General features: G+C 40.0%; 1 protein-coding gene across 1 annotated transcript in view; it reads right to left on the reverse strand.

The window, feature by feature from the left end:
* The window catches only part of LOC109909368 (limbic system-associated membrane protein), a 1000013-nt gene extending 984285 nt beyond the window's left edge, over window positions 1–15728 (reverse strand). The window contains exon 1 of the mRNA XM_031795984.1: window positions 15463–15728. Within this exon, the coding sequence (XP_031651844.1) occupies window positions 15463–15526 (64 nt within the window). The 5' untranslated portion in view covers window positions 15527–15728. The remainder of the gene's footprint in view (window positions 1–15462) is intronic.
* Window positions 15729–24704: the final 8976 nt, after the last annotated feature.

Consider the following 24704-nt stretch of genomic DNA (forward strand, 5'->3'; position numbering starts at 1 on the left):
AACAAGAATAGACTGGTGAGTTTCAGAAGAAATTATTTTTTTCTGGCCATTTTGAGCCTGCAATCGAACCAACAAATATTGAGGCTCGAGATACAGAACTAGTCTAAAGGCCAGTTTTATTGCTTCTTTAAATGAGCACTACAGTTTTCAGCTGTGTTAACATAATTGCAAAAGGGTTTTCTAAATGATCCATTTGCATTTTAAAATTATAAACTTGGATTAGATAACACAACGTGCCATTGGAACACAGGAGTGATGGTTGCTGATAATGGTCCTCTGTACCCCTATGTAGATATTCCAATAAAAATAAGATGTTTCCAGCTACAATACTCATTTACAACATTAACAATGTCTACACTGTATTTCTGATTAATTTGATGTTATTTTAAATGGACAATTTTTTTTGCTTTTCTTTCAAAAACAAAGACATTTCTAAGTGACCCCACACTTTTGAATGGTAGTGTACATATAATGTATTCTCCACCCCCATCCACCTCAGGTGCTTTCAATTTCTGAAGGAAATGTCAGATAAATGCAAAGTGCTAACAATAAAATGTGTTGGTAATATAACTAAATGCAGTAAACTGTTATATAGTTGAAGTCGGAAGTTTACATACACTTAGGTTGGAGTCATTAAAACTCATTTTTCAACCACTCCATAAATCTCTTGTTAACAAACTATAGTTTTGGCAAGTCGGTTAGGACATCTACTTTGTGCAAGACAAAAGTCATTTTTCCAACAATCGTTAACAGACAGATTATTTCACTTATAATTCACTGTATTATGTCATGGCTTTAGAAGCTTCTGATAGGCTAATTGACATCATTTGAGTCAATTGGAGGTGTACCTGTCACTCTGCAACTTTGCTTGACATCATGGGAAAATCAAAAGAAATCAGAGGTCTAAAAAATATTTTTTTTTAGACCTCCACAAGTCTGGTTCATCCTTTTCCAAACGCCTGAAGGTAACACGTTCATCTGTACAAATAATAGTATGCAAGTATAAACACCATGGGACCAAGCAGCCGTCATACCGCTCAGGAAGGAGACGCGTTCTGTCTCTGAGAGATGAACGTACTTTGGTGCAAAAAGTGCAAATCAATCCCAGAACAACAGCAAAGGACCTTGTGAAGTTGCTGGAGGAAACGGGTACAGAAGCATCTATATCCACAGTAAAACGAGTCCTATATCAACATAACCTGAAAGGCCACTCAGCAAGGAAGAAGCCACTGCTCCAAAGCCGCCATAAAAAAGCCAGACTACGGTTTGCAACTGCAGGACAAAGATCGTACTTTTTTGGAGAAATGTCCTCTGGTCAGATGAAACAAAAAATAGAATGTTTGGCCAAAATGACCATCGTTGTGTTTGGAGGAAAAAGGGGGAGGCTTGCAAGCTGAAGAACACCATCCCAACTGTGAAGCACAGGGGTGGCAGCATCATGTTGTGGGGTTGCTTTGCTGCAGGAGGGACTGGTGTACTTCACAAAATAGATGGCAGCATGAGATAGGAAAATTATGGATATATTGAAGCAATATCTCAAGACATCAGTCAGGAAGTTAAAGCTTGGTTGCAAATGGGTCTTCCATTTAACAGTTTTAGGAACGTTAGACTGTTTTCCATCCAAATCTACCACTTATATGCATATCCTAGCGTCTGGGCCTGACTAACAGGCAATTTACTCTGGGCACGCTTTTCATCCGGATGTGAAAATACTGCCCCCTACCCAAGAGAGGTTAAGGACAACAAAGTCAAGGTATTGGAGTGGCCATCACAAAGCCCTGACCTCAATCCTATAGAAGATTTGTGGGCTGAAAAAGCGTGTGCGATCAAGGAGGTCTACAAACGTGACTCAGTTACACCAGCTCTGTCAGGAGGAATGGGCCAAAATTCACCCAACTTTTTGTGGGAAGCTTGTGGAAGGCAACCTGGAACATTTGACCCAAGTTAAACTATTTAAAGGCAATGCTACCAAATACTAATTGAGTGTATGTAAACTTCTGACCCACTGGGAATGTGATGAAAGAAATAAAAGCTGAAAGAAATAATTCTGACATTTCACCTTCTTAAAATAAAGTAGTGATCCTAACTGACCCAAGACAGGGAATGTTTACAAGGATGAAATGTCAGGAATTGTGAAAAACTGAGATTAAATGTATTTCGCTAAGGTGTATGTAAACTTCCGTTATCAACTGTATATTATAAAGGTCTGGGGGCTTATAATCTAAGACTGTATACAGCAGTTTTCATTTCCAAAGTGCACAGATCCTTCTCCTGTGCCCACTGGAGGTATTGAAGAGAGTTCAGTGTAAGCTGCTCAAGGGAGGCAAGCCTGCGCTCTGGACAACCAACAACAACCACACTGAGCACATTGACCTGAAGGGATGAGGGGAAAAGCCCCACCAACAGACACCATGTTTATGTTTAGAGATCCATGTTTCACCCAAATGTACCGGAGGATCACAGGCACCAGAAGCCTTGTACAGGGAACACAGAGATAATTGGATGTGGCTCTGAGTAGTGGAGCTTTGCAGACATTAAAGAGGATGAAAGCGAGGTGGCACGGAGGGAGTATAAAGGTGTATTTGCTGTGGTTCCGCTCTACTGTGTCTTATTCCAGACCCAAATCAGGCCCAGTCTCTTTTTTGTGCAGGCTGTACACACTTCATCAGTCTCTTATTCACAAAATGACAAGCACTTGATAATTCCTCGAATTTCTCAGCGGCGTCCCCTGTGTGGCCACAATGCACACTAAAAAATCCATGCCTTTTGTGGCCAGTGGCCATTGAGCCCTTGGGCTAAAGATAAAATTCAGAATTCCCTTCTCCCTGAGTGCTGCGTGCTCCGAAGCACCCCTCACTCACATGGCTCTCCATCACGTGATCGGTCTTTCTCACAGGCTAGAAGTGAAGAAAGAAGCATCAGACACACAACTGCATACATCCTTCTCCAATTCCGAGGTGCATTTTGAAGATATTGGAAGAACCGTCCATTTACTTTTCTTCAACCAACAAGATAAGTAGGCTTAACGAACAGCAAAAGCACTAGCCTATGTCAATTTACTATCCACCATAGTACACAAGATGACCTATTCTATTCTGTGCGAGAAATAAATATTCCAAACATAGTCTGGGACAGTTAATATAACCACTAGCATCAACATGCCTTTTTTACGCAATAGATCATAACATTTAGCTTCAAATGTTGATGGGATATTTATTCACATGATAAGTGCAGCAATGAGCACACGGCAGTAGGCTATAAGCACAAATGTTCCATTAGTGGGAAAACCATTATCAAAAGTGACTGCAAATTCAATTTTTTTATGTAATGCTTTTATTATAAAAGGTGCATTTTTATGGTGAAAATGATCTTCCCCAAACTTGAAACACACTGCTAGAACCCTTGTGAAGTGGATTAGTGTGCTTAATTTTAAGAAGTTATTTGGCCACTTTAGTTGTGATACAAACCTTATCAAAACGCATAGGCCTATGAGCTAGGCTACATGAGGTGTGCGACTACAATTTTAAAAAGTTGCACAAAAAAAAGGCATTGTTTCTTGCCTTACGCTGGGCATCATATATAATCCAGCCAGGTAGGCTGCACCCCTGTTGAAAAGAGAAGCAATGTGCTTAACATTAGGAAAGTTGAGAAATAAATAGTAGGCCTAGCCTATAAAAAGCTGATGGGATCCTTCTCTTTTTAATAGAGGCCATCACTCAGTTCTCTCACACAATTGCATAGCCTGTAGAAATGTTGCGCAAAATTAGCTAATGGGCTCTCATTAAGTGTTTGATTAGATTTTCGATTACATTTGCATTGATGTCAGAGTGATTATACAGACAGTGCTGATACCAGGCAGTTAGCAAGTTTGGTAGGCTACTAATGACCATCAGCAGCATCAGAGCTTGGAGAAGCCTAATTACCGTGACTAAATGGTCACGTGGAATTTACCTGCCTTCATGACTTGTGACCGCCGGTGTGGCAGTAATACAGTCACCGCAACAGCCCTACGTAAGAGAAACCACCAGCACATCCTGCCTAAAACCAACCACAGAGACATGGTTGGAATACAAGACCCAACAAAACACACTGGAGTCAATTCAGTCGAATCAGTTTCAATAGAGGGAGTCTGTGGACTCCAGTGTGGGGAGGAAAATCACTAGTCCCCAAAGAGAGATCATCGTGGACTCCAGTGAAAGGCCCGGCGAGAAAGAGCATCATACAAGTCTTCTGATTGCATTAATTATTCGGACTGTTGAACACAATCTTTCCAGTTAATTTCTGAATGAGTGTGTATTCCCTATGTGCCTGAAATTCTGAAGGTTTATTTAATGGGTATTGGGTAATGCTTCTTAGTTCTCTGTCCATGGCTGTTTTGGGGCCAATCCTAGAGGTCATTCCAAGCAGATTACAGAATCTAAGGAGCGTTCTCTTGTTTACGAGGAAATTGTACTATTTTCCTTTGAATAAGCATATTTCACAATTGTGTTCCTCCCAGGGGCCTAGTGTGCATTGATCACCACATGAAATGCAATTATTTGGATGAACAGAAAAATAAGAAATCAATTAAATTCTATCCATAGCTATCCTATTCCAATTCTGCTATGCCATCTCTGGATTAGTGACAAAATACATTTCTCCTCTGAAAAGATGAACAGCAATGCATGAACACCCTTAAACAACTGTAGCTCAAGGTTCCTAATACTTTCCATCAGAAAAGAAAGACAAAGCATGGCACAAATAAAAAAATTTTTGTCACATGCGCTGAATACAAATGCTTACTTACAAGCCCTTAACCAACAATGTAGTGAAGAAAATACCTATAAAAAGAAACAAATATATAAGAATAACAAATAATTGAAGAGCAGCAGTAAATAACAAAATATATACAGGAGGCACCGGTGTTGAGGTAATTGAGGTAATAATGTACAGTTGAAGTCGGAAGTTTACATACACTTAGGTTGGAGTACTTAAAAATTATTTTTCAACCACTCCACAAATTTCTTGTTAACAAACTATAGTTTTGGCAAGTCGGTTAGGACATCTACTTTGTGCATGACACAGACATTTTTTCCAACAATTGTTTACAGACAGATTATTTAACTTATAATTCACTGTATCACAATTTCAGTAAGTCACTCTCTACTATTATTCTTACATTTCACATTATTAAAATGAAGTGGTGATCCTAACTTACCTAAAACAGGGAATTTCTACTAGGATTAAATGTCAGGAATTGTGAAAAACTGAGTTTAAATGTATTTGGCTAAGGTGTAGGTAAACTTCCAACTTCAACTGTACATATAAGGTAGTGTTAAGGCCAAACTGTTATTTTCTTCCTATTTTTCAACTGCAAAGTCATGTTTCTTTTTCAACATAAGGGAACAATACACTATTGTATAGTATTGTATTAGCTATGACAGCCCCAAACAGAACAGTTCATGTGCTATATGAAGCAGCCATACTAAAAACTGGACTTTCTCCTGACTACGATAGTAATCTATGGTGCAGTTTCATCACTAGTTAACCGTGTTGGCTGCACTGCACTCAGAAGGGGCTCCATCTCCACAGAGATATGAACCATGGGCATTTAGAGCAGCATCTTTCCCTGCCTACCCCAATTCATTAAACAAAAGAGCATTATTTTAATAGACTAATAAGGGTAATTGAAAGTTAGATGAAGAGGAAAAGTGGGCCAGCGAGGTGGGCCCGATGTGGTCAACACCACCAAACTATGACACTGCCCCAAGGCGCGAGACATGGCCAGACTGGTTAAGCATACAGGGTTCTGTTGGAGATCAATGTCAAAATGCTGCTGTGACTCTCCTGCTGGGGGATCCATGTAGACAGACCTAGTGAGGGCTCTACGCTGACCTTTATTACAAAGAGCACGTGTGCGCCTAAGTTGAAAAATGCAGCCGCACACAAAGAAATGTAGGAGCACAATAAGAAATGTAAGATATTAAAGCTTGAATCTTTCATTTTTCTAGGCGCACTGTTGCTATTATAGTGGTTCCTCAATATTCTTTTTTAGCTTATGCTGCAAACATTTGTGATGGTGGCAGATTGTGGTAAATTGCGTCATTCTATCATTGCACTGCACTATCACAAGGGGAAGTTATAACGCTGATACATCGGTACTCTGAACTGTGGCACAAATTGATGATCTTTTCATAAATTAATGGAGGTGTGAATGTTTCAGTCCAAGAGTCTCTTCTCTTGCAATAGAGTCCTGCATCAGGCAAAAAAAAATCATTGCTGGTGGGTGGTCCCGGAGTTGAGAGAGAACTTGGGTAAATACAATGGCGCACTTACACTTGGGCAGACAATTTTTAAAAAATAGGTACGTTTGGGCTTTTGGTTTCTCTGCCTCTAAAAACAGGCAGAAATAATTTAAAATAACAAACTGGCTTTATTTACCACAGTGTGAAAGAGTGATAGACCCTCTATATAAAAAGTGAGTTTCTGAAACAGGGTCCTTCTTTGCTGATGTGAAGAAGAAACTGAATTGTCATGACATTGGCCTGAGTGGGGAAAGTTTATGACCCCCATAAATACCTTTCCCCCTTTTCCTCTCTACTCTATCGATGTGACTATTGAAAATCCCTTGGTTAACACTGAGAGAGAGTCTGGTGACATGAAAAGTTGGGAACGGAACCATATTTCGGTAAGCTGGTAATCCAACCAGCTGAAAATATGCGGTGGTACTCATCTCAACCACACTGCACACTGCCCTAACCCATCTGGACAAGAGGAATACCTATGTGAGAATGCTGTTCATCGACTACAGTGATGTGGCTTGCCACCTGAAACCTTCACAAACTTTTACAAATGCACAATTGAGAGCATCCTGTCGGGCTGTATCACTGCCTGGTACAGAAACTGCACCACCCGCAACCGCAGGGCTCTCCAGAGTGTGGTACGGTCTTGCCAACGCATCACCGGGGGCAAACTACCTGCCCTCCAGGACACCTACACCACCTGATGTCACAGGAAGGCCATAAAGATCATCAAGGACAACAACCACCCGAGCCACTGCCTGTTCACCCCGCTATCATCCAGAAGGCGAGGTCAGTACAGGTGCATCAAAGCAGGGACCGAGAGACTAAAAAACAGCTTCTATCTCAAGGCCATCAGAATGTTAAACAGCCACCACTAACATTGAGTGGCTGCTGCCAACATACTGACTCAACTCCAGTCACTTTAATAATGGGAATTGATGGAAATGTATGTAAAATATATCACTAGCCACTTTAAACATTGCTACTTAATATAATGTTTATATACCCTACATTACTCATATGTATATGTATATACTGTACCCTATATCATCTAATGCATCTTTATGTAATACATGTATCACTAGCCACTTTAAACTATGCCACTTTGTTTACATACCCTACATTACTCATCTCATATGTATATACTGTACTCGATACCATCTACTGCACTTTGCTCATTGGTTATTACTGCATTGTCGGAACTAGAAGCACAAGCATTCGCTACACTCGCATTAACATCTGCTAACCATGTGTATGTGACAAATAAATTTGATTTGATTTGATATGATGCCAGATCAGTTGGCGTCTGAGACATTAATACTGATGATAGGACGACAAACTGTATCTTGGAAAGTCTACACATTCTAGTTATCAGATTCACATGGAATTGTTGTGCAATTTACATTTTTAAATATGAAACTATTTGTGAAAAGATTAAATGTAATTTTAGCTTCCAAATGAGAGAATTGGGTTTTCATGAGTGAACTATGCTCAGTTGCCGTGCCCATGTGAACAGACATTGGTTATAAACTATGAAACACGCCCTTCTCTCCCCTCCTATATAAAGCCCTTGACGAAAAAGTAACTTTCTGTTCCGAGGAAGTTAGGCGACAGTCCTACATTAAAAGGGCTCAGATAATAAGCTGTTCCAAGGATGTGTGGACTTGAGGTCCCCACGTTGAAAGGACAAAGACCAACTACAGAACTAAGCCAACCTTAGAGAACCTAACGAAATTAGCATCGAATTTCAATGTGAAGGTGACAACCTACACCCCGGAAGGATGAATTTCGACTATACCAGCCAGAACATAGCATGAGCTTAAAGTATTGCAACTTGGTATGAACTTTGAACTCTTATTCACAAAAGAAGTGATACCTCCTAGCCATCGCGTTAGCGCAGACACTGTAGACGTGGGCTAGGAGTGGACGGACAGAGTATCTGTGATACCACACGATAACGGTACTACCAAGTATCCATTCTACCACCAGAATATTCTTCAGAGGACCAGAGATCCATGCTGGACCACCCGGCCTCCCATCTACTGAAACGCAGCTCCGAGTAAAAATGTATTGCATTCTCCTTTTTCAAATGGGCGGTAATTTAGAATGCATAAGATACTGTATTTACGATGGCATAGCTTCTCCCTTTGTTCCTCAGTCTTCCCGCTCTTTCACTCAAACCCAAACCCCCTCTCTTTGTGTAACCAGCTGTCATGTCGGCTCCACCAGGGATGTTTTCTTTATGACACAATTTGTAATCAATGTATGATACATTCTGTGTATATGTAATTCTGTGTGATTAGTTAGGTATTTAGTAATAATTAAAACCAAATTTTGTATTGCTGATTCAACTTGTTAGCCAGGGTTCGTGAAGAGAACCAAGAATTTACAACTTTCAGATGAGACTAAATAAGGTGACGATTAAATATTGACTGCTATTGATGTAAAAGATTACTAGGTCTTTAAGAGTTTATTCGGAAGTTAACAGCTCTATTAACATTATTTTGTGGTGCCCAACTTTCTAGTTAATTATCTACCTGATTAGCTTAATTAGGTAATACTAATTACAGAGAAATTATTTTATAGAATAGCATGTCATATCACTTAATCCGGTATAGCCAAAGACACGACAGAATGAACGAGAGTCCAGCGAGGATAGGGAGGTGAAAACGGTTGCCCATATTTTTAAGACCTGAGCTGCTTCATTTATTTATGAAATGTACTAGTTTATTTAGGCAATTTTATATATTAGTTTAGGCTTGGCCTATTTAGTAGGCTATTTTGCTGCATAAAGCTGTGTGACTCACTCATTTGTGGCTTTGGATCAAAATAAATAAGTACCAACATTCCTTCTGATAGTCTAATACAGATATGTTTTGAATAACTTCTTTTGCTCATGTTGTGTGTTCAATAATTTGTGACATTGTGGTTACAATGAAGAATGTAAACTAAATAAATCCTATTCATAATGAATAATCAGATGCGTGTTGCAAGCTTGTCATTTTTCCTTAATTTCTTTGTACGATTTTATTTGCTCTTTTTAGACAATACAAAACATACACATACAAACAACAACTACATAACACCTGCCCTGACCCACCTGCTCACACCCCCATCTCCAGCGCCCACATCCCTCTCCGTCACATGGCCTCAAACTGCACCATTTTATTTCTCTCTTAGCGCCCACATGCACTTTCAACATTTGGAATAATAAAGCATTTAAAGAGTGACATTGGTTGATTCAGTTAAGTATACGTTTTTTCAAGGTGATTGACGAGAAAACTATCGCCCAACACACCTATATGCCATTTCTTAAAATATGCAGACAGCCGGATTAAAAAGTTAATTTCCATTGTAATACTTCTGACAGCCAAATTTCTAAACCACCCATAACTTTTGGACTTTAACATTCTCAGAAGGCATGGATTATTATAATCTAAATGAAAAATTTACCTGGTAATCTAATTTAATTTACTGCAGACAGCCGGATTAAAAAGTTTATTTATAGGCCTAAAACCTATGGGTTTAACATTCTGAACGAATGATTATATTGAAGATAGAAGCCACCTCAATGAGTTCCGAGAGCTGATCCATTACCCAACAATATATACATTTAGTTAGACTAATTGTTTTTATGACTACAGGCCAATTTTCCTATTTACCAGCATTAATTTGTCTGCATGTCTATTCAAAATTTGGCTAAAAACAAACCACGCCATGAAAAGAACAGATATATTTCACAATGCAATGCTGCACATTGACAACTCACTCGCTTTAAAGAGCCTTCTAATATTAGACAACAAATAAATATACCAAAACACTACTTCAAAAACAGTCCATTCATCACTGAATTTCTACAAATTGCTGCGCAGGAAAAGAACGTCATCCACCGTGCCTGGTCACAGGCTCGCAGATGGCTGAAACCACACATCCATCTGTAGGTGAGGCTTTATCCTTTGGAACCACACAATTACCAGGTGGACATTAGGCCTCGACGCAATAGAGAAAAGCAACAAGATCCACAAGTATTCTATCTCAATAGCTGGTCTTCTGTTATCTGCAGTTTTGAGCTGCACTGTCCCACTCCGTGGTGGATAACATCCACTCGTTGTTTATGCAATGGGCTGTAAAGGCACAAGTATCCTATGCCAAGTGTAAGTGCGCCATTATATTTACCAAAGTTCTCTCTCAACTCCGGGACCACCCGCCAGCTGATACATTTTTGCCTGTTGCAGGACTCTAGTGCAATAGGAGACAGACTTACTGAAACATTCACACCTCCATTAATTTACAAAAGCATAGTCTAATAGCTCAGCTAGGTGTGAAAAATTCCCCAATTTGTGCCACAGTATAGACTACCAATAGATGCTGCGGTCAGTCAGAGTTGAGTCCTATTGTAAAGTGTAGCCTAATGGCCATAAAAGGGCAAACTTGCAAAGTATTCGATGCTTAAGTAGTCTGAAGTTTTACATTTCTAACTCAGTATCACTGACCAGATTAACCCTGTCAAAAAATGCATCAACCCCTACAAATATATTCATTTATTATAATCCACATAATAATTCTAACGAAATTAGCTGTAGTGAGAGGAGACCGCATCAGAAAGAATATGTCTTTAATCCTGCGTTATAATATAACGTATTTTGAACGAAAGCCAGGAATGAGTGAGTCCCTCAGCCCTATGCCGTTCCTTCTTCTGTTGCCCATTAGAGTGTTTTTTAAATATCCTACTGAGTCGGTGATCACCAAGCCTCATGCAACCGCAAAATGTTGGATTTCCCAAATCCATCTGTTTTTAAAGGTTGCTATATTAAAGGCTTTACTTTTTTTATTAGTTAAACTTGATTTAGTATTGTTTACACTGTTCCAAACTGGCAGTTAAATTATATTGTAATCTAACAGCACCTGTTAGTCATGAAACAGTATCTCTTGCGCTTTTGACAATGATTTTACATGAAGCTTAATTCTCATGATATGCTTAAAATACTTATATCCACTAGGATAATAAATAATTAAAAAAAATCCTTTAGATTAGTTAATTTACCTACAGTACCAATCAAAAGTTTGGACACACCTACTTATTTATTTGGACTATTTTCTACATTGTATAATAATAGTGAAGACATCAAAACTATTAAATAACACATATGGAATCATGTAGTAACCAAAAAAAGGGTTAAACAAATCAAAATATATTTTATATTTGAGATTCTCCAAAGTAGCCACCCTGTGCCTTGATGACAGCTTTGCACACTCTTGTCATTCTCTCAACCAGCTCCATGAGGTAATACAAAATGCAAGCAGAAAGAAAAACACGGTCATAAAAAAACAAACACATTCATAAGCTTTCTGAATTGCCCTAGCGGCACCAAAACCTCAAATTTAAGACCATTTGGAAGATTATTCCACAAATAAGGTGCAAGAAAACTAAAAGCTGATTTACCATCCCTGAGACCGGTTGCTGTAACTCGTACAGTATGTCTAAAAGTTTCGTAAAGACGTTAGGTACAGCAGGACTTTTGTTAAAGGGCGTTTTAAATGAAATCATAGCAATGTATCAACCTATGTGACATCAGAGAGCCAATGAACTAACTGGTAAAGAATGCAGTGACGAGTACTAACAATTTGGGCCGTAATAAAGCATTATGCCCTATGACAAACTGCATGTAATGGGTTTAATAAAGTGGCAGTTGCGTTCATATAGATAATGTTGCCATAGTCTAGCACCGATAGGAACGTCGACTGAATAATCTGCATTTTATTATTTAGCGAGAAGCAGGACCCATTTCTATAGAAGAAGGCATTTTTATTCTCAGCTTAACGAACTCATTAATATGCTTTTTAAAAAGACCGATTTTCATCAATCCAGAAGCCCAGAAATGTGTAAACAGGGACACTGTCATTATGGACACCATCCAAAGTACATACAATGCATTCGGAAAGTATTCAGATCCTTTGACTTTTTCCACATTTTGTTACGTTACAGCCTTTTTATTAAATTGACTATATCCCCCCCGCCCCTCAATCTACACACAATACCCCATAATGACAAAGCAGAAACAGGTTTGACATTTTTGCAAATGTATTATGAATAAAACTGAAATATCACATTTACAGAATTATTCAGACCATTTACTCAGTACTTTGTTGAAGCGCCTTCTTGGGTATGACACTACAAGCTTGGCACTCCCGTATTTGGGGAGTTTCTCCCATTCTTCTCTGCAGATCCTCTCAAGCTCTGTCAGGTTGGATGGGGAACGTGGCTGCACAGCTACTTTCAGGTCTCTCCAGAGACCAGTTCGATTGGGTTCAAGTCCGGGCTCTGGCTGGGCCACTCAAGGACATTCAGAGACTTGTCCCGAAAACATTCCTGCTTTGTCTTGGCTGTGTGTAAAGGGTTGTTGGAAGATGAAACTTCACCCCCAGTCGGAGGTCCTGAGCGCTCTGGAGCAGGTTTTCATCAAGGCTCTCTCTGTACTTTTCTCTGTTTATCTTTCCCTCGATCCTGACTAGTCTACTAGTCCCTGCCGCTGATAAACATCCCCACAGCATAATGCTGCCACCCCCATGCTTCACAATAGGGATGGTGCCAGGTTTCCTCCAGACGTGACACTTGGCATTCAGGTCAAAGAGTTCAATCTTGGTTTCATCAGACCAGAGAATCTTGTTTCTCCTGGTCTGAGAGTCTTTAGGTGCCTTTTGGCAAACTCCAAGTTGGCTGTCATGTGCCTTTTACTGAGGAGTGGCTTCCGTCTGGCCACTCTACCACAAAGGCCTAATTGGTGGAGTGCTGCAGAGATGGGAGAACCTTCCAGAAGGACAACCATCTCCACAGAGGAACTCTGGAGCTCTGTCAGAGTGACCATCAGGTTGTTGGTCAGCTCCCTGACCAAGGTCCTTCTCCCCCGATTGCTCAGTTTGGCCGGACAGCCAGCTCTAAGAAGAGTATTGGTGATTCCATACTTCTTCCATTTAAGAACGATGGAAGCCACTGTGTTATTCGGGACCAATGCAGCAGACATGTTTTTAATACCCTTCCCCAGATCTGTGACTCAACACAATCCTGTCTCTGAGCTCTATGGACAATTCCTTCGACCTCATGGCTTGGTTTTTGCTCTGACTTGCACTGTCAACTGTTGGACCTTATATAGACAGGTGTGTGCTTTTCCAAATGATGTCCAATCAATTGAATTTACCATAGGTGGACTCCGATCAAGTTGTAGAAACATCAAGGATGATTAATGGAAACAGGATGCACCTGAGATCAATTTCTAGTCTCATAGCAAAGGGTCTGAATACTTATGTAAAAAAAGCTATTTCTGTTTTTTTATTGTAATAAAATGGCAAAACAAAAAACAGTTTTTGTTTTGCCATTATGGGCTATTGTGATGAGGAAAAACATTTATTTAAATAATTTTAGAATAAGGCTGGTTCAAATCCTGTGGAGGCTATCCCTCAAATTTGCTACATTAGTGTTAGAAGTGGGATGCTGCCATCAGGCCATCAGGGATGTGCACAGGCATAAGGAACTGTGGAAAGAGAGGGATTACATACTAGTGGACATTACCTTAGTACAATACCAGAAATCTGTTCAAGGGAGGCCTATTGCTGTTATGCATAAACGAAGTTGTTTCTACTGACAATTTAGATGTACAAACTATGGCATAAGTGGATGACGAGCAGATAAGTGGCAATCCGTCATTTCAATTAAGACATTAATGAGCGAGCTAGGATGGACGTAGTCAATGTAACTATTTGTTCAACACTTTGGTAATGTACAGCGACAATTCGGAACATGGGCCATTCTTACACCAGTCAGGGCCGTAGGATAAATAAAGGGGGCATATAAGCAGACAATGAAAGCTCTTACATGATTACATTTCTCTAAAACAGGCTACATGTGCACCACCAAATCAGAACAGGAGGCAAAATTAGAAGGTGAAACGGGACCAAATTATTAGGATGAGGCACATGGGAAACTAACAGCTTACTACACAACATACACTTAGTATTACTTTCTTAGCTACAGTATACATATCTCCCTGGCATATTACAGAATTTATGCAGCAGGCATAAAATACATTTTTGGACTCACCTTGTTGTGCTGTGCTCACTGAAACAGGAAGGTGGCGCGGTGGTACTTCGTGGGCAAATTTTGTCATCAAAGTCTGGCATTCTCTGGATTTATGGTGCTTTCAAGACAACTGGGAACTTGGGTAGATATAATGTGATTTGACATCATTTTATCTGTGGCCATTGACCCTGAGTATTCTTGGATGGGCACTTCTAATGCAATAATATGGCAGTACAAGGGTCTTGAATTTTTGAGCTTTACCCTTAGATTTGGCGGTGACGTAGTGTCCCCATGAGTGACAGAACACTGAGCCAATCACGGCGCAACTAGAGAACATTACCAACCCCTACGCTCTGTATTTTCTGCTGGCTGCCCTACCACCACAGAAAGTACTGAGCTATGCTGAAACACCTGCATTTTTGCATTTTTGGAGCTGCCTTACTTAAGAAAGCAAAAGAGACCACGTTTGTATGCGGCTTTATTAACACATTTTTTTGTTCCATTTATTTATTTATTACATTGTTTGCAAAGTGATGTGTGACACATTAATCTCAAAATAACATGATTATTTTGTTGCACCACCTTCCCTGAATGAAGGGTCGCCCCTGGTGACAGATGAAGCCATCAGATTCGAAGGATACTAAAATCATTCTCAGTCAGACATGAGGAATGTCAGTTCTACAACCACAAAGAGAGTATAGAAAAAATATCGCAACAAGACTCAAACTCAGCAGGGACATCGCAGAAAAGTAACTTCAGAAATAATATAATAATTGGTGGCTTGAACTCTCGCAACTGAACGTCTCCTCCTCCACCACCCACTCTGAATCGTATGGGTGCTATCTCCCCCTCTGCGTGTGTAAGTGTAGCCTACTTCCCTGTGCGCGTAAGTACACCGTGTCAAGAGAGCAATAAAATCGGCAAGGATGAACGTCATAAATACGTGGGATAAATAATAAGTCTTAGACAGAGGGAGCAGCTCCAAAAGCAGAGGCTCAGCAGGCGTAGGTACATAAAAGGAATTCCTCTAACTCCAAACTGAAAAACGCAATGTGTCTGATAATGTAACATAATTATATAAACATTTAACTAGATTGCAACCCGTACCTTGAAATCCAAAGAAGAAAAAGAACCCCGGGATCCAAATTGTGTGTATCCAGAAGCAATTCATGTTGTCCTCGTCAGCTCCAAAACCTCTCCTGGACGTCTACTGCAGGTCTCTTGCAATAATTTCGTGCGCAGGCAGTATCGTCTTTTGATAGAAATGATGCTGAGGGCGTATAGCTCCAAGGCTAAGTCCTAATGCTGCAGAGCACTATACAACTCACTCAAGTGCGCGAGCTCTAAACGCAGCCTTTTTGCGATCACGACGAGTTGTGCGCTTCAGCGCTTGCCTCTCCTCGTCCTTCAATGCCACCTAGTGGTTAAGCAAGTACCTAGAAAAGGAAGTTTGATATACTCTTCTGATATAGATAATGATAGGACTCATGCTGAACGGGGGTGTAACCGGTCAGCCTAGGTTCCAACTGTTTATTGTGCAATTGAATTTGTATTTCAGCAACGCCTTATGGATTGACAGTCACATGAGTGCCTGTCGTCTAGAATAGCATTCTGAAACATTGCATAACATCTGACATGACCTGTTAAATTTGATTAATGAGTTCACATCTGACATACTCTAAGGAATGTGTGTCTCGGTGTCTAGATCCACTTTACATACTTCCATGCTCTATTTTGCCTCTTAACAGCGCTGTAGCTACTCCAGCCATTACTTCCAGGTCTCTCTGATGCATTAGCTACTACAAAACCAAGACAATAAATCAGGGCAAATGCACACAATTACAGTTATATCAGAAACTTAATCCAGATTTATTCTCTTGTTGCATGTGATGTGCAATCAATGATAATACCATTATTTCCAATATATAGTCCAAAAACATACTATAACCCATACTAGTAGAAAGAGATCTCTAGCTACCTACTATGAACCCTTCAACAGCCACACAGCAGTTCTCAAGAGAGGGATGACCTTTGGCTACCCTCTGTAAACCAACTACAGTCCTCTGTACCGCATGAGTTGTGTCCCTACCAGAGGTGAAACTTGGCAGAGGACAGGAGAGGAGGAAAGCAGCACAGAAATCTGTGGAATCCCAATAGTGACATTTGGTTAGAGACCTTCTTCATTCATCCTGCAGGCAAGGTGAAGGCGGGCTGTTTGTGAAGACACAGGAGACTAATCAAAGTCCAGGGGACCTTACTCACTAGAAAATGGCCTGTGAGAGTGAGAGGAACAGACAGGGAGTGGCAGCGCAGAGAGGGAGAGGTAACATTCTCTTACCTTTATTGTGCTCTATTCCTCTCTCTCTCTACAGCCTACCCAATACGGTCCTCTCATCTACCGTTGTACATGTCCACGACTGACAGCGAGGCTAATCCAGACTATTCCTGCAATTTTATTCAGTGTGGCAACTCTCTTTTTTTTGTGATGAAGAATGTATTTTTCTTACTGAATCTTACTAGATTGTGATGGCAATGAAAGCAAATGCTGCCTGAACATCTGTTTCCTCTTGTGAACCTTGGTGAGCTAAATGACTGGTGTTGCTGAATTTGTCATTTGTTAAGTATGAATGCCAAAGACATTACAGCTTCAATAATTGAAAAGAAAAACAAAAGTGGCTCAGGACGATGTCTGGATGTGATGCGTAACACATTATTGAATATTGTTCTCTACCTGTTATACACCACCATGTGAACCACAAGCTTTTCATGATGCATGTTCTGCTAGAGAACCATTGTGCATACGCAATTCACATTCAAGGCTGAATAGTATTTCTGTTACTGTCTGATATAGTAATCAATGAGATTGCTGCAGTTTAGCATGCAAAGGCATCCCATTAGGATGCATGTAAGAGCAACTGGCCAGGGACTGCAGTGAATTATCATCAAGTTCTCAGTTGTCTGTATAAATCATTTCTTTCAGCAACACCTCTCACGTGTAGGCTCTCTGACTCACATGGTTTTTCTATTTCGTTGAAGACATGCTGGTCATAGTGATAAATAACCATGAGCACACCAGTCTGCTTGCTCAACCCAAACATGTCACGTGACAATGTGTGAAACAGTATGTTAGTTTCTTATTTGTGTGCAGATAACATTGAGGTCGTATTAGTTTGTAGCCCAAACGGTTCGGACGCTACAGACAGTTGACACATCAGCATTACTGACTTCAGGCCAAACCTTTTCGGATGCTACCCACATTGTGATAATAAGGATTGCCGGGGTGTCTCATGGTCTGACAAACACCGCTGTATCGCAGCACCTTCCACCGCAAATGCGGAAGGCCGACATAGGTGGATGCGGAGGATTGAGACATAGCCCATGCAAAATCCCAGATCTCTCTAGATTAAATTGACAGTGCATCAATAGACTCAAGGGTTAAGGGGTTGTTACAGTCCCCAGCAAGAAACCCCCCCCAAAAAGTCACTCACAGAAGGGGGAACTAAAAAGAGTCAGTGACAACAACCAAAATGAAACAGGTGAGTTTTAACGACTGGGACATAAGACACCCACGTGAGCGCCCAATAAATTTGCCCAGTTAGAGGCTAACAAAAGAAAAACCCACACCAAACTTAGACCGGAAGCAAACCAAAGAAAAGGGAAGATCAGATATAGGATTGTTTTTCTAGAAATCAAATAGGGAGAACCAACCTAAGGCATTAATCCTCCACATCTCTCAAGACAACTGGAGCACTGGGCCAGCCACATCTTAAACATCACCTGGGACAGCAAGGTTGAACCGCCTTCCGACTAACGAGATGGACAATCCAGCACAGGTGTAACACATTCTGACTAATGAGGCAACACCAATCAGTGTCCCCTAAGTACTAACCTAACATCCAAACTCAAGATATAAATGGAAAAAACAAAGCCTGTAACAGCGTAATGGTTGTCTCCTTAATAAGAGAACATCATGGGCTAATATATTGCCTGCCTCAAAAAGCTACTGTCAAATGTATTTATATATATACAGTTGAAGTCGAAAGTTTACATACACTTAGGTTGGAGTCATTAAAACTCATTTTTCAACCACTCCACAAATTTCTTGTTAACAAATTATAGTTTTGGCAAGTCGGTTAGGACATCTACTTTGTGCATGACACAAGTCATTTTTCCAATAATTGTTAACAGACAGATTATTTCACTCAAATTCAATGTATCACAATTCCAGTGGGTCAGGAGTTACCATACACTAAGTTGACTGTGCCTTTAACCACCTAGGAAAATTCAAACTCAGTGCCTCTTTGCTTGACATCGTAGGAAAATCAAAAGAAATCAGCCAATACCTCAGAAACAATTTGTAGACCTCCACAAGTCTGGTTCATCTTTGGGAGAAATTTCCAAACATCTGAAGGTACCACGTTCATCTGTATAAACAATAGTACGCATGTATAAACACATGGGACCACGCAGCCATCATACCGCTCGGGAAGAAGACTCGTTCTGTCTCCTAGAGATGAACGTACTTTGGTGCGAAACGTGCCAATCAATCCCAGAACAACAGCAATGTATCTTGTGAAGATGCTGGAGGAAACGAGTACAAAAGTATCTATATCCACAGTAAAACGAGTCCTATATTGACATAACCTGAAAGGTCGCTCAGCAAGGAAGAAGCCACTGCTCAAAAACGTCCTTAAAAAAGCCAGACTACGGTTTGCAACTGCACATGGGGACAAAGATTGTACTTTTTGGAGAAATGTCCTCTGGTCTGATGATACAAAAATATAACTTTTTGGCCATAATGACCATCGTTGTGTTTGGAGGAAAAAGGGGGAGGCTTGCAAGCTGAAGAACAACATCCGTGAAGCATGGGAGTGGCAGCATCAAGTTATGGGGGTGCTATGCTGCAGGAGGGACTGGTGCACTTCACAAAATAGATGGCTTCATGAGATAGGAAAATTTGGTGGATATATTGAAGCAACATCTCAAGACATCAGTCAGGAAGTTAAAGCTTTGTCACAAATGGATCTTCCAAATGGACAATGACCCCAAGCATACTTCCAAAGTTGTGGCAAAATGGTTTAAGGACAGCAAAGTCAAGGTATTGGAGTGGCCATCACAAAGCCCTGACCTCAATCCTATAGAAAATATGTGGGCAGAACTGAAAAAGCGTGTGCGAGCAAGGAAGCATACAAACCTGACTCAGTTACACCAGCTCTGTCAGGAGGAATGGGCCAAAATTCACCCAACTTATTGTGGGAAGCTTGTGGAAGGCTTCCCAAAACGTTTGACCCAAGTTCAACAATTTAATTTAAAGGCAATGTTACCAAATACTAATTGAGTGTATGTAAACTTTGGCTAAGGTGTAGGTAAACTTCTGACCTCAACTGTGTGTGTGTATATATATATATATATATATATATATACCTAAAAAGAATCTGCCATGATGGGGACAATCTCAAAACGCAGGGGTTGTGTGTTCGCTCTGGATAAGAGGGTCTGCTAAATGACTAAAATGTTAAATGTTAGCTGAATGAATGCAGATGGACAAGTTCAGACAAACTGCATCTGCCAAAAGACAGACCGTTTGTGTTTTTTGTTGGACAATCATCTTTGTAGTCATTCATCCGTCAATGAATGACTCCCATTGGAAAAGCATTAGCTTCATCCGAAATTGTCGGACACAAAATCCCAAAGTGTCTACTGCTATTCCTTTCGTGGTTTGCATTTTTCATGGCTGGATCCCATTTTGGGGGGGGGGGGGGTCCATCTACATTTCTTCTGTTCACAACCATACAGACAGGCTCAGTGTGACAAACACGTGAATGCAATTTGAGTGGCAACTATTTGAGGGGGTGTGAACAAAGTGCTTGGAATTGTGGGAGACCACCCAAATTGCAGGGGTACTCAAAGTTTACCATGGAGGTCCAGAGTACTACTGGTTTTCTATTCTACCTGATAATTCATTTTAAACACCTGGTGTCCCAGGTCTAAATCAGTTCCCGATTAGAGGTGAAGAGTTTAAAAAGCAGTGGAATTGGCTTTCGAAGGTACAGATTTGAATTTTATGGCCATAGTGAGTCTACTCAAAGGAACACTCAAAAGAGTGTTACGTTTTTTTTTTCTTCTTTAAGACCATTTATCTTAAGACTTTTTCACTGACTATGCTTCTCTGAGATCTTTCAGGTTGCCCGCCCCAAGCACTAATCTTCAAGTAATGACAAATTGCAGTTTGCTGCTGAGGGGATGGCGGCTCATAATAATGACCTGGTGGAACGGTATCAAACATGGTTTTCGTGTTTGATTCCATTCACTCCATTCCATTCCAGCCATTATTGTGAGCCCTCCTCCCCTCATTTTAGCTTATGATAATTGCCTTCAGCAGTGATTGCTTCACGGCCTACTTCAATCAAAGGAATAAGGATAGCCTGAAACTGCATGCAGACAATTCCATCAAGTTAGCCATGAAGGAAAAACTCGTTCTTCAGGCCAGTGTCCCTTTTTTCCACCTGACTGACGGGCCCAAAGTAAACTGCCTGTTACTCAGGCCCAGAAGCCCGGATATGCATGTAATTGGTACCATTGGATAGAAACTACTTTGAAGTTTGTAGAAATGTTAAAGTAACGTATGAGACTATAACACAATAGATATGGTAGGAGAAAATCCAAAGAAAAGCCAACCAGATTGGGTTTTTTTTTTTGAGAGAGGGACCATGCTCTTACAATGGAAGGTATAGGGGCATATCAAAATCCAGCAACCAGATTGCAATTCCTATGGCTTCCACTAGATGTCAACAGTCTTTGATCAAGGTTTCAGGCTTGTTTCTTCCAAAACGAGGAAGAATTATGAGTTTTAGTACTGGTAAATCAGTACTAAAATCAGTCTGTACGCGCGTGATGAAGAGGACGCGCACCTGCTAATATCGCTTTCCTATTGAACATACTTCTTTCCGTATGAAATATTATAGTTTAATTACATTTTAGGGTATCCGAGGATTACCTAGAAATGTATTTTGACTTGTTTTAGCAAAGTTTAGCGGTAGCTTTTTTGGATTTCTTTCTCTGCATGTTGAACGAGTGGATTACTCAAATCGATGGCGCCAATGAAACTGACTTTTTGTGATATAAAGAAGGATTTTATCTAACAAAACGACACCACATGTTGTAGCTGGGTCCCTTTGAATTGCAAATCAGAGGAAGATTTTCAAAAAGTAAGTGAATATTTCATCGCTATTTGTGAATTTATGAAACCTGTGCTGGTAGAAAAATGTTGATGTGATGCGCTGTCCTCGAACAATCGCATGGCATGCTTTCGTTGTAAAGGTTATTGTAAATCAGATATTGCAGTTAGATTATCAAGAACTTAAGCTTTTAACCGATATAAGACACTTGTATGTACCTAAATGTTTAATATCCATCATTTTATTTATTATTTATTTGAATTGCGCACCCTCCAATTTCACCAGAAGTTGTCGACAGGTGTCCCGCTGGCCTAAGAAGTTTGTGGAGTCAGTCGAGCACTATATGTTAGTCTAGTCTAGAGTAGATCGATAACCCAAACAGAGTCGCTCATGGCTAAGTATTCAGAGCTTTTTGAAAGCTATATGGACAAACCAGATACTGGATTTCTGTACATTTTAAGCACATTCCTTCTGTTAGGACTAGAGGCACTAAACATAAAAGGCTACTGTGATCAGACTAACTAATTCCCAACGACACCCCTTCAGAGAGCAATGAGGAATATACACATGTAAGTCGTCTGAGGCTCTTTCAAAAGACACTTTGTTCTTCCTAGGACTGGGATAGTGTAATCCTATCATCAATCTTTGGAAATGGCCAAGTAAATTAAAATTAGAAAATTAATTAGGAGGACTGTCAGTTACTGTAAGTAACATCCATACCGTTTCTAGCCTGTTGGAGTTTTGCTACTTTTTCTACCGAATGTGTTTTCTCTGTAGATCTGCTGTGTGTGTGTGTGTGGAAAGTATTTTTGGCCAACACGTATGTTTTGAGGATACATTTTTAGGAACTGTAAATGAATTAAGGCACCAATGAATGAATCAAAATGGGTTGAACAAATTATTCTCTCCAGTTATTCTACTACAATCTATTACTAAATGTTTCCCCCAATTACCATCATGTCAAAACACCCTTTCTCACAGGTTATGGATCAAAATTAGAATATTAACAACATTTAGCCACGACACATACGGGACTTGACTCCTGATAGCTTCTGAATGCTGCTTTCAATCAAAAGACTAAGGAGACTATAGATAAATAAATGAGAGACTGGCAGGAGCCAATTCAGTCTGGTGAATTTTTCTAATTCTAATGTGCGTTTTATTTTATTTTTAACTTTGGACTGGAGCTTAATTCATGCCATTATTGTATGAGACCTAGTAGAGTGGGATTGTTACAGTTATTGGCTGACTGATTCATTTCGAATTTAGATTGTCCTCTACCAATCTCTACATGGTGCCTCAACTCCCACTTTACCTGGTCGTATATTGGTTGATGCTAGTGGGCCAGCTCCAATTCACGTTTAAAAGTGTTGTCACAAATGTGTCATATTCATAATGAATCGGGATTGCTGTGCGCGACAACACCCTAATGAATCACACTAATGTTGGGTACTACTGAACAATATTTGGACCAACACCTGGATTTGGTCCTATGTAGCAACATTTTAAATTGTGTTTTTTACTTTGGATAAAAGTAGAGATTCAGAGCTACAAAATGGTATATCATACACTGCAGTTGAGGAACAATGGGAAAGTAATTCTGCTTTGATAAACTTCTAGCCCCACTTTTTAGAAAATTGCCCTTGAATGTTTCGGTACACCTACTGTAAACAACCAAATATTAAGACTAAAAAGTGGTAAAAGTAGTAGCCTACAATAAGGAAAAACTCTAGTTCACTATCTAATCCTAATCTGACTTTGGTGCAGGCCATGTTGTTCTTCACACTACACTCTAAAAAGAAAAGGTTCCTGCAGTATCCTTTAGGGTTTCTTCAAATTGAAACTGCATGGGAACCCCTTTCAATAGATCCTCGAATAACCTTTTTTAAGAATGTTTTGGGGTAAATTGTTTGAACTAACCCCCCCATTGTTATTATTATTAATATGCATAATAGACAATAACACCATATTTTAGTTGTCAGTGTTTATTATGATTTCAGTGGCAAAGCAGAGCCCCAAGTCCAGTGGCTATGGCGTGTTGATGTTGATGTTCTCCGTAAACAAAGTCAGAATGATTTTGCAGTGCTTGGTGATCGAACATGTCTCCTGTTATATTCATAACAGGAGGTGTATGGAAGGTGAAGTCTGTGAATCCCCAAAACGGTAATTATATAGATGTTTAACAAAGCATGCACACAACAGTACTCATACCTTTGTTTTTGTTGTAAATGTGAATGGAAAAAAACTGTTTAGATAATGGTTTTCATACACATACCTTGTCCATAATGTAGGGGCCTATGGGATATTCATTGAAGAGGTAAGGGAGGAGAATGGTACATGTGATCTTCCAATACCAATAGACATACCTCTGTATGCCTCCTTGTCTGTGTACCTGCAGACATACACACAAAAGTGAGCAATTCAGTCATCTGCACCCAATACAGCTAGCCTTCAACATAATCTTATAGCCTACATATTATTACCTCTTTGTTGATTGATATCCATTGAATTGTGTTCATTTTCGGTTTTAGAAAGATTTGCACAAATATGAAAATATAGATGGTATCATCACAACACAAGATCAATTTAGATCCTACAAGGGACAAACCTTACCTTAAATTGAGGAGATCTTTACATTTTTTCAGTTAAGTGCCTGCACCTGCTCTCCCTCAAATTAAAACCCAAATGTTCGAGTTGGGCAGTTAGGTTCCTGCAAAACCCACCATCAACTAAGGAGGTTCCTCGATGAACCCCACCTTCTATGGGATTCTTGGGGGCAATTTCCAGTGCCAAGAACCCTAAGGTTCTTCAAAGAACTTTGAAGATCTTAGAAGAACACCTGTTGAACCCCTCATTTTGAGTCTACCGTCTCTAGTAAATACCCACTCTATCAAATAAAATCTAAGTTGTCACATGCACAGGATACAGAAGGTGGAAACGGTACAGTGAAATGTTTACTTGCGTATTTGCAGAGTAGCAACATCAAAAACAGAAAGTGTCCAGATAATTATTAGTTGACGCTTACTCAGACACACTTATCTAAATTGATGGTTCATTTGAAAGAAGTGCTATAACCACCCCCAGCCTCATCTAGCCAAGTGAATGGGTCACTATTGTTTAGACATGTACACATACTGTATTCATGAAATATAATAGGTGGCCGTAATCACC

Source organism: Oncorhynchus kisutch, linkage group LG18 (assembly GCF_002021735.2).
Source record: "Oncorhynchus kisutch isolate 150728-3 linkage group LG18, Okis_V2, whole genome shotgun sequence".
NCBI classification, from domain to species: Eukaryota; Metazoa; Chordata; class Actinopteri; order Salmoniformes; family Salmonidae; genus Oncorhynchus; species Oncorhynchus kisutch.